Source organism: Leptidea sinapis, chromosome 47, assembly GCF_905404315.1.
Source record: "Leptidea sinapis chromosome 47, ilLepSina1.1, whole genome shotgun sequence".
NCBI lineage: Eukaryota > Metazoa > Arthropoda > Insecta > Lepidoptera > Pieridae > Leptidea > Leptidea sinapis.
In genome coordinates, this window is record NC_066311.1 from 5,234,298 (window position 1) to 5,246,549 (window position 12,252).

Sequence of the window (12,252 nt, forward strand, 5' to 3'; positions counted from 1 at the left end):
GATCAACGTCTAACGCTAACCAAAAAATACGTACATTTCTCAATGATATTATAGTATTATCACATTAACATAAACATACAACATAAAGGACATTACTGATATGTTTCGCGCGGTAAATGGGTGATTTTCAAGTTTCAACAATCAGAGAGCGCGTAACTTATATGTTTTCTGACTTTCTGTGCATAATGTATATGTCAGTGTCACTTCACAGTTCACACTTGGCAGTTGGCAGTTGACTTTGAACCTTTTCTTTTGACTCTTGAGTAAATAAATAAATATAATAATAAAATTAATTTTATTGTACGTTTCTATTCCTTTTCAAAAAGGAACAGTTATTTAAATTAAATTATTATAGAAATTTCCCAAAGTATACATTTACCTCAATATATTTGAGAAAAGAGTAGGCAATGTGCCCGGCATAACAAGTTTTTCAATTTAACCTCTTGCAAGTTCACGTGTAATAAAATATTAAATAAATAAAGAAAAATGCATGAAAGTGAAAATACTGTAACAAACTCTAAGTTCAAGGAAGGCGTTAATCGTAATGCTCGTCTTATTGTCCGAAACATATCTTTCAAAGCAACAGAAGATTCTCTGAGAGAGCATTTTTCACAGTATGGTGATGTTGAAGAAGTGAAATTATTAAAAAAACCCGATGGAAGGCTAGTAGGATGTGGTTTTGTGCATTTCACTCATGTCCCAGTAGCAAATAAAGCTATAGCTGCTACTAATAAAAAACCTTTTTTAGGTAAGTTTGACACATGTATGACATTATCACAATATTACTAACAAAATGCTCATTCAATTAAAATAAAATTGACTTATTTAGCTCATTTTAGATAGTACTTGTCTATGATTTAATCAGAATATATTTCTATGATTCTGTCTGAGAGTGGTTTGTGTTTTATGAGAAGGTCTTTATATAACAGGGGATTAAATTATTTCTTATGATATTGTGTCAGCTGTACAATTCCCATGTAAGATGGATGTACTCAGCCTTCATTACTTCAACATTAATATATGAGACTGGTGAAAAATTAAATTTTTCTAGCACATGGGGCTCTTTCCTTTTAAAACTCACAACTCAGTATTATAAACATAATCACTGATTCTGTTTTTAAAGATATCTATCAAAAGATAAATATAACACATATCTTAACAACAGTAAGAATGTGATATCCTATAAATTTGTAAAAACATATTATTTTTTATATGACTTTAGTTTAGTCAGATTCAGTTCATCACTAACATAAGTGAATTGTCTTTCAGGAAGACCTATTTATGTAGCATGGGCAGTAGCAAAAGATAAGTATGTTGCCAACAGCAATAACATTGGTCAAAAACAAAGAAACATCAGTATTTCTTCGAATGAGGATAAATCTGAAAAAAAAGGTAATTAAGGTTTACAAAGTTCAATGTGTTTATAGCCATAAAAAAAAATCACAGTAATGACAAGTAATTCTGTAGAAGAATCACTCAAGTCAGGCTCTAACACTGGTTCAAGAGAGAAATCTCAGTTGTGAGTAGAATGGACACATTTAGCTCTCATTATGAAGTATTTTAAGTCAATTTCTTTACAGATGAAGATAACAAGGATACTAATAAAAAGGAGGATAAAAATAAAGTTAGAATTAATCGTAATGCAAGATTAATTGTGCGAAATATATCATTTAAGGCCACTGAAGAGTCATTGAAAGAGCATTTTGATCCCTATGGCATTGTGCAAGAGGTTAAAGTGCTGAAGAAGCCTGATGGAAAACTGATTGGATGTGCATTTGTACATTTTAAAAATGTACCAATGGCTAAGAAAGCCCTTTTAAACACTAATATGAAGCCATTTTTGGGTAAGTAATAATTTTTTAATACAAGTACACAATATTATTTCTAATGTACTAAGAATAGGTATTTGCAGTTGACAAGGCTTGAATCCCAGTCTCAAGCCCTGTTTAAGCTTAAAACAGTAAAAATCCAAAAACATGCATGTCTTCTATAACTAGCTGGTAAAAGCATTTTTCAATGCAGAGAGCCACTCTCTAGTCAAAAATACAATAAATAAAAACATTCTGCTTGACATCAATGAGCACTCAACATTTCCCTTCCCCATGAGGGCAGAGAAGCTGTATGCCTGTATGTTTAAGCCTTGGACATTTGAACATTAAGTAAGCTTTTTTTTCTATTCTTTGTATTTCATCCTCATCTTTGTGAGGGCCATCCGCTGAGAGAGTAACCTATTTACATGGGTTATGTGTCTAAAAATCTTACTGTAGTATTGGCTATATACCATGCAGTTGTTACAGACATCACATCTCTATGAACTTAAAATAATAGATAAAGAATAGAGTTTTATACCTATATATATAATGACTATTTTAATCTTTAATTTCAGGTAGGCCAATATCTGTTGATTGGGCAGTTCCAAAAGACAAGTACATGCAACATGTTGTTAACAGTCAAATGGAAATGGAGGAGAAAGTCAAAAAAGAGGACTCTGACAGTGAAGATGATGACAAAACACCAATTAATATATCCACCGAAGAAGTTAAGGATGAAGTTAAAAGTTAGTAGTATATATTATATGAAATTCATTATATGTACCATGTGATTGCAGATCTTTCTTACTATGTTACTTTGACTTTGTTGTTAGTTCTTTTTGCAAATACTCTAGTGATTCCTCTTTTTTTATTATGAGAATAAGGGATAGACTAACAGGATGTTCAGCTGACGGTAATTTATATGCTCTGCCCATTCAAATGCAGTGCCACTCAGGTTTCATGAAAAACCCAAAAACTCTGAGTGGCACTACAATTGCGCTCATCACCTTGAGACATAAGATCTTAAGTCTCATTTGCCCAGTTATTTCACTAGCAATGGCACTCTTCAGACTGAAACACAGTAATGCTTACACATTACTGTTTCATGGCAGAAATAGGCACAGTTGTGGTACACATAATCTAGCCGGCATCCTGTCCAACTGGTAATAGTATGGTAGTCCAATATATATTACTATGCAATATGCTTTTTCTAAGGGACCTGTAACACTTCAGTTATTCATCTGATATGCAAGCATACTTGAAGGGGATCACTTACCATCAGAAGACCTGGTTGCTAGTTAGAATACACATAGTTATATAAACATTCAGCTCTCTGATATAAAATATGTGGGTGATTGACAGGTGAATCAGAATGCAGTGATGAAGCCTCGGATGAGAATGAAGAAAAGAGCTCTGATGATGAACCCAGTGAAGAAGATGAAAGTGATGATGAAGATGAAGAAGAAGGCAGTGATAATGAAGTGGAAGATGATGACAAAAGTGTTACTAGTACACAGACTGATAGGCAACGGTTAGTTGATGCCAACTTTAATATTTTTTTCTTATTTTAGATAATTACTTTTATGTCAAACTTACTGGCAAAATTTAAACAAAACTTTCCATCTCGCATCCCAAAACATATACCAGGATGGCTGGCTTAGTGGTATATTAAATTATTTTGAGTTTTTTGGTATTAAGAGTATGTATTCGATTTTGTGTCGATACAAAGTTGAATGGAATGAGTTGCTCACGCTGTTGATGTTTACAATCAAACGGCGGGTTATATGTCCTGTTACTGATCGGCAAATGGTGACGCGCGGGAATTATGTTTTTAAAATAATTGTGTAAAAAAATTAAATTGAGTTCATAAATCAAAATAGTTTACTGAAAAACTATAAAAATAAATATTTTTTAGGTTTTTATTCAAATACTTGGTACGTGGCGCTCTATTTCCGACCTATTCTATGTGCCGTTACTCATAGATTATTAGCTGGAGTAACAGGTTATGAACAAGGTTGCAACTATATTTATCTCACACAAAGTTTTAAAATTCGCAGTATTAAACTGAACGACGCTGAAGATGGTTGTACGGTGTTTATGACGAATGTGCCCTTCAGCGTGGATGACGACCAGCTCCGGACCTTCGCGGAACAAACTGGTCCCGTGAAATACGCGCTTGTGTGTGTTGATAAGATGACTGAACACTCGAAGGGATCGGCTTTTGTTAAGTTTGTGGTATGTGAAACACAATATATAGTCTACTCATTTTGTATTTCAACAAAGTATTTATAAAAACTACCTACAGCTACTAGTAAGCTAGCTTCAGCTAAGAACCATACGGCGTAGAGACTCGCAATTTGCTAGGAATATTCCTTTCGTCGAGTAGAGGTCGGGACATCTAAACTCAGTATCAAATAGGCGTGGACGAACAAATCTGTAACTATAAAGAATAATGGAAAATAGGTACTCGAAAGAGTCTCGCGCCTGATTTTAATGAAAACTTAAACTGCATAATATGTTCAAATTCAAATATTTTTAATCAAAATAGGATAGGATAAGATCACTTATTGAAAGTCAAAAACTACCACACATGCCAAAAAGTATGCCTCAGAGAACGGGCGAAACAAACTCAGCGGGCTTTCATTTTTTTATATAAAAACATCGTTCCAATGCAATAAAATTTATTATTAAATAGCCGGGCTCAATTTCCAATCAGTGGTATCATTAAGGAATCATTTATGTTATACTTAGATGATTTTTGAAAGATTCCTGCGAAGGAATCGAACACATTGATTTAAAGATATAATTTCTGATTAGAAAACGATTTATATTTCCAGAATAAAGACGATACGGACAGATTCTTGTCGCTACCACCGGAACAGCTCCGTTTGGAAGGTCAAGTGCTGGTGGTGAAACCGGCGCTCAAGAGAGAGAATGTTGTTAAGGGCAGCAAAAAACAGCCAAAGGATAATCGGAATTTGTACCTCGTTAAGGAAGGAGGTTGGTATTATTATAAGATAAGATACATAATAGCTTTAAGGGTAAATGTATACACTTTAATAATAAAGTCCCAGCCACTGCTCAGGCATTATCTATAAATAAATTTAAATATTTTATAAAAAATATGGCTCTGTCGTAAATCCTATTACTCCACAGCTGAATATCTAAGTGATCGGACAGCCTGGGACTAAATTATGATTATTTTACAGCGATAGATATGACTGAACAGTGTTGTATATTTTTATTGAAAAGAGCGCAAAAAAAGAATGCTATGAGAGTTTCTTGTGCCGCTCCTTCTCTCTCAGAGCGCCATTATTTGTTTCCGAGGCGGTAGTAGTATCTAGTATATTAGAAATGACATCAAAAAGGTAATCTTCTAAAGGGATCAATTTTGTGAAAATAAATGCCTTTTATGCCTTTTAATCAAATCAAATCAAATCAAAATCAGTTTATTCAAGTAGGTCACGAAAATGACACTTATGAATGTCAAAAAAAAAATATTTTTCTTATTGAATCTACCGCTACTTCGTAAAGGGTTGAGCTAATGAGAAGAAGTAGCAAGAAACTCGTCAATGTCTTACACGAGTAAGTCAAAAAAAAAATGTAAATTAATACAAATGTTATTGAGTACAGTAGCTGCATCATCCACATGCACCATAAATCAATAAAGGTATTCTGTGAGCATTTTATAAGCGATTATAAATAAATAATATACATACATATATATATACACAATAACTTTAAAGAATCTGAAACCGAGTCCCCGGCAACAGGATCATCCCGCCACCACAAGCAGCGCCTCCCTCAACCATATTTTAGGGAAGGGGACGACCCGTCCCATGTCGCCGCCACAAGCAGTGACATTTAAGCGAACATGATGAAACCTGTTACGAGAACTCAGCAAACAACAATAAAATAATCCTAATACATCCATATAATCCTACATATCATGCAATACTCACCACAAATGATTCTAAATAGTGTAATGTATGTAGGTACAGAACACATTAATGAACTTTCCAAAATCTGTAAGATCCATAACTTCATTACAAAGGATAATCTTATTATGCCTACTATTGGGCAAAACCCACAAGCTATAGGTTGTCGAAAAAAGTGATACCTGTACTATCACTCAACTAACCTGTCGAATCATCAACTTAAACAGACACAATATGTGTATCATGGTGGACACCTTGACACGACACCTCACAAACCACTAAACAAGGTCCTATTCACAAGCCTATTAAGTTTACAGATGATAAGTCGATGATGAAACGGTGAAACTAACACGCAAAAATCCTCCACGAGGTCGGTCAGAGAAGTCTGCTAATATCCCATGAATGTTCTGAACTTCTGGAAGGAGCTCTTTGGAAAAACTGGCCAACGTTAGACATAAAAAGGGCCCAATTTAATAGAAATTGTGAAAACAGTACCATATCATTAACTGCTATCTGGCTAAGCCGAGTAATTAAGTCTTTTGTTGGTAGTTGTTACGTTTTCACAGCGATATCGTTGACTTTTGTGGCGATATCGTGGATACATTTGAGAGGCGTTACGAGTAGAGGCGTACCTACTCATTACGTTTGGTTAAAATGTTGTTAATTTTTGATTTGAGTACTAGTGGACCCGACAGACGTCCTGTACACACGTGTTAAATTTGAAAAATCAGTCCAGACGTTAGGAGGAGATCACTAACATACGTAGGAGAATTTTAATGCATTGAGAATCTAAACCAATCTCAAGTTCACTGGAACACTCTAAAAAATCATCAAAATCGGTCCAGCCATTTAGGAGGTAGTTCAATTGTGAATCTAAACCATCCTTGAAACCACTTGAACATACACAGAAAATGTCATTGAAATCGGTCCTGCCGTTTAGGAGGAGTTCACTGTCAACACACGTACAGAAGAATTATATATATAAAGATTGGAAGGCTAACAAATGTACAGACCACCTCCGCCTATTAAACTGGAAGAGTCATAGGAGCATTGCTAGTCTTTTAGATAGTGTATGTCTGTTACTCTGGTGTCTTGTCAGTGAATATAGCGTCTAAGGTATTTCGTAGGTCTAAGTTCCAATTCTCTTATTTGTCAGTGATAGTGGCGGGGACTCAAGCCGCGGTGGGCGTGTCCGCCTCCGACATGAGCAAGCGGCTCGCACTGGAGCGTAGCAAGACGCAGATGTTGAAGAATCTAAACAGGTAACGTGTTATACTAGCTTAACTGATTTCTGTTCCTGGTTTTCTCGTATTGGCCCCCAATAATTTCAAATATACAGGTTGGACCAAAAGTCCGTTTATAATTGGAATGATGATTAAAAAAAACTAATTACAGTAGATCAAAATTGTTTATTGTTTTCGATACTAAACAAAATGGGAATTTCTTTCTTAAAAATCACATCATCCATATGCAATCCTTCATTATTCTGGCATTGCTGCAATCTAGAGCGGAAATTTTCGATAACAGCTTTACATGTTTCTGTTGAGACGTTTTGGATTTCAGTGCAAATACGATCCTTTAATTCGTCAAGAGTTACTGGGTTGGTGTCGTAAACTTTAGCCTTAAGATATCCCCAAGGAAAAAAAATCCATTGGTGATAGATCCGGGCTACGAGGCGGCCAGTCAAATTCCCCTCTTTTCGATATCACTTTTGGGCCAAAAATGTCTCGAACTGCCCTTAACGAGTCATTACGTGTGTGACAAGTGGCTCCATCTTGCTGAAACCATGAGCGTTGATTAAAACCAACAAAATCCTGCAGTGCGGGAGCGAAAAAGTTTTGTAACATGGTGATATACCGCACGTTCTCTTGAGTCTTCAAAAAAGTATGGACCAATAATGCCTCTTGCTGATAAAGCAGCCCATACTGTGACTTTGGGTGAATGCAGGGGTTTGTGATGCTTAAATTTCGGATAAGTGTCACTCCAATAACGATAATTTTGTCTATTAACATGCCCATTCAGGTGAAAGTGTGCCTCGTCTGAGAAAAAAATGTTTGTAAAACTGGTGAATCGCTCTACCATTTCGTTCGCAAACTCCAACCTAGTGGCATGGTCCTGAGGCCTTAATTCCTTCACCATTTGGATTTTATAGGGATGTAGACTTAAATCTTTCTTGAGAATGCGGTTTAATGATGTTCTTGGCACGTTAAGGACAGCAGACCGCTTTCGAGTTGAAAGTCCAGGTAGGTCACGAACAGACGATTTTACTCGCTCTACGTTTTCGATCGGCCAGATCGAGGTAAATCCATTGTTGAACCCGTCTTCCCGTCTGATGTAGCTTGATTTTTGTGTCGTATCTTGTAATAATTGCAAAACTTTTGTTGAGCTAAATTCCCATTGGCCGGTCTTGCAATGCGTAACCCCTCCACCCCCCGCCGCCGCTGCTAGACGCGGCAACCGATTCAACTGTTAACGGACTTTTGGTCCACCCTGTATTATGTTCGAATTAAAATCATCAAACTTTTTTTTTATTGCACTCCTTGATTCTGGTAAGCGATTGTTTACCTCACCATACCTTTGCCTATACCTCCTCACACCAGACCAGTCCAGACTCGGCGCTCCGACACTGCAGCTAGACAGGAGCGGACGAACCAGTCAGAATCCAGAGTCAGTACTGTGTGAACTCTTGACGAGAAAGGTATTGTCTGGAGTCTGGACTAGACGAAAAACAAACCTGTTTGGTTGTTGTCAGACCATTTCAGACTTGTTCCCCCTTCCTGGAGCGAGCACTGACTCCAGTGTAGGAGGGGACACGGCGCGTCAATGTTTGTTTTGTTCAGTTCAAGGAGAAATTCCGCTTCCAATATATGTACTATCTACAGATAGAGTTAAATATCTACCTTCTACTGTCAGTAATTAGCTGTCAATAATCTGAAGCTGTCCCAATATACACGATAAGTCATACGTATCGCCAGTTCACTGTTGCAATTTCCATACAAACTTCTATCGCTGGTAAGCTATACGTCGTCCCATTGACAGACAGCGTTTACGATGGGTTACCGTCGATACGTATATTGGGACAGAAAAGTCAACGATAGTTAGGATTTTTTCTTTCTAGTAGGCCATTACCGGAGATAGACTGAATATTGGGAATGGCCGTTAATGATCTTTGTTGTGGTTTGTCGTAGGTTCGTGTCGCGGTACCGGCTCGTGGTGTCCAACTTGCCGCACAACTACGATGATGCGGCGCTGCGACGCGTGTGCGTGCGAGGTGCGGGCTCGCGCTGCGTCATCACTGAGGCACGAGTCATGCGGGACTTGCGAGCACCCATCTCCCGCGATGGAAAACATCCGTGCGTATATATTTCACATTCAAATAGTTATACCATCCATTCGAAAAAGTATGCCTCTGAACTGAGAAGAACGGCTGCAACAAACTCAGCGAGCAAAATCGTACAATAAAAACTAGGATGCCGCAGTCGCTCGTCGTACCGCTTCGCTGCGGCGTTTATTTGAGCGAAGCGAGGTAAACTAAGTCTGTGTACAAAAACAAAACAAAATTAATCCAAACAAAAACAGTAGAAATAATCGTTTAGAATTTGGCGCCATATTTAAACATGCTGAATTTAGCGCCTTATTTGGTCAACACGAGAATTTCTTTTTTTTTTTAATAAATATAAATAGCGCGTGCTAATTTAGAATAACTTGTAAATCATATTTGTTTTTAATTATAATAATTGAATCAAATCGAATTGCAGAAATCAATTGGAGTCACCCGGTGGGAGCTCCGCTCTGCATCGCTTCGCTCAATTATTATTTAATAGCCTGAGGTGGTTCCATTCTCAATTTGTGGCATTAAGAAAGTCATTTATGTTATAGTAACCTTTACCACATAAACGTTTTGTAACAATTCTTTTGAATTTCGTAATACCTTTTCTGGGATCTTTTTAGCCAAGTAGTAGGTATTATAAGTTTATGTCTGTTCTTGGTGTTAACATTATGGTTATGATGGTTTCTAGCGAATTCAGTTATATCCATGACTTTCGTAATGATACCACAGATTGGGAATGGAGCGACCGCCCCGAGGCTATCAAATAATATTTTTTATTGTACGACATTCTAACCATATTTTTTTTATAAAAAAAAGAAGCCCGGTGAGTTTGTTGCGCCCATTCTTCTCAAGTCTGAGGCATAGTATTTGGAATGGGTGGTAGTTTTTGACTTTCAATAAGTGATATTATATACTATTTTGAATAAATATATTTGAATTTGGACGTTCCCAGGTCTAAGGGGTACGGATTCGTGATGTTCACGCGACACGAAGACGCGCTCGCCTGTTTGAGGAAACTGAACAACAACCCGGAAATCTTTGATAAGAACAACGTAAGTGACCCTCGCCTATTCTGACAGCATGGCGGTACTAACAGCGCTGAAGGTACCTACAACTCAGCACTAATACACGAGTGTCACCAAACCCTTGAACAGGTTGCCTCTTATAACCGGGTAACTCTGCAATGGATCAAGGGACATAGCGGTTCGTTGGGAAATGATGCAGCGGATGAGCTTGCAAGGCAAATCTAGTGACTGCCACTACTGCCACTGCCCTTCAGCCAAATGCGCTCATGGATACGCTCTCTCATCAACGACTTACATAACACCCGATGGGTGAATGTCTCAAGCTGTAGACACCGGCACTATCGCCCAAACTGACACGTAGACTTATCAGCCTCAACAGACATGACATCCGTATAATGGTGGGCACCCTAACAGGTCTCACATCACTAAACAAACACCTCTTCTCAATCGGCGTCGGCGACGGACAGTCCTAAGTGCAGAGGCTGTCTGGCCGAAGACGAAACGGTCGCTCACGTAATCCTGGAATGTGCGGGGGTGGCCAACCAACGGGCAAAAACACCCCAGGAATGTTCTGAACTTCTGGAAGGAGCTGGGCTGGTTGGAGTAACTGGCCATTACTGCACGCAAAATGGACCCATGCTAGTGGTCTAATTACGGAAACAGGAGCCCTTATACCATACCATACTAACCCTTGCCTATTGAACTTTGGTCTCGCGATGTTTAGCGCCCTGCGCATCGATGAAGTATCAAAATATCTTCAAACAATACCATGTCGAGCCATGACGCACAGTGCACCCAAGGGCTCACTTGCCCCTTCAATCTAGACGTTTTTACATACACAAAATGGAGTCTTTAGCGTCAGTTTAGCGCCGCGGGCTGCATACCACAAATACATGAAAATACGGTGGCGCAATACCTAGAACCGTTGAGTCCTACTGGTTCGATTCTCGCCCGCCACTTACCAATGTGTTAACGGTTTTGGATTTCATATGGACGTTTATTTGACACTTTTGTTCGGCAACGTTCTTGCCATTCTTCTGGTGTTACAAGAGAGTTGTGGCCGCGGTATAAGCACATAATATTATGTTTTCCAGTAGTATCGGACTGTGTATCTCCTTTTTAAATTATTCATTCATGTAAATTTATATGGACACAATGACAAAGCGTCACACAATTTTAGGTATCTTTCAGTGCCACACGTTTAAATTTTTTTTTTGAGAAAATGTAATTTGTGTGTTACAATATAGCGCCGTTCAGGATACTAACAAACGATAAATTTGTAGTTAATAAAATGTTATACAAACTGGTATTAAAACATTAAGTATTTTTTTTATGTTAATAAATTGATTCACAAAACGGCCCACCTAATTTATTTTGCTCACAACAGTAACAATGTGCGATTCATTACGCATCAGAAAACTATCTAAGACGAAGGGTATTGTATTACGACCTCGATCAAATCTGTATCAAAGCTAGTTTCCCTGGCCTGTAATTAATATGTTGTTTTTACGGATTAATTCTGCAAAATATTGGTATTAAAAAAGAAAAGACTGATTGATCGTTATAATACTGTTTATTTTATTTTAGAGACCGATCGTGTCATTTTCGATAGAAGACAGAGCAGCACTCAACGCTAGGAAGAAGAGATTAGAGAAATCAATAGCGAAAAATCCGTTGACACAACAGAACAATGACAACGCAGAGGAAAACAAGAGAAATAAGAATCGAAAGCGGAAATGGCCTTTCGTGCCGGATGAGAGTTACCTCAAAAAGGGAAGATTCGAGAAGAAAAACAACGCTAAAACTAATAATTATGAAGTTGGGAAATTTGTGAAGAAACCAAAAGTGGATGAAGTCGATCAATACACAGGACTCACAGCAAAGGTCGGAACGCAACATAAAATGAGAAATAGTCACAAACTGAAAACGCAAGCGGACGTCCATAGACAAAATGTTAAGCTAGAAAAGAAGAAGAGTAAGCACGCCATGCGGCTCAAAATGGCGGCACGAGAGCGTATAAAGTTGCCAAAACAGAAAATTAACAAAAATAAAAGTGGCAAAAGAAATAAGAAGAAGAATTTTAATGATGATGTAATGTAAATAATTAAAAAATGTGTTGGATTAAAATATATTGTTAATTTTATAAA

At 37.5% G+C, this 12,252-nt stretch overlaps 1 protein-coding gene across 1 annotated transcript; it reads left to right on the forward strand.

The window, feature by feature from the left end:
• Positions 1-234: 234 nt before the first annotated feature.
• LOC126978102 (RNA-binding protein 28) lies at positions 235-12,252 on the forward strand. Its single transcript, XM_050826822.1, has 11 exons — positions 235-748; positions 1,270-1,392; positions 1,581-1,844; positions 2,387-2,557; positions 3,174-3,342; positions 3,869-4,046; positions 4,649-4,811; positions 6,906-7,011; positions 8,938-9,102; positions 10,033-10,132; positions 11,693-12,252. The coding sequence occupies exons 1-11, from the start codon at positions 487-489 to the stop codon at positions 12,203-12,205; spliced, it is 2,214 nt and encodes a 737-aa protein (XP_050682779.1). The 5' UTR covers positions 235-486; the 3' UTR covers positions 12,206-12,252.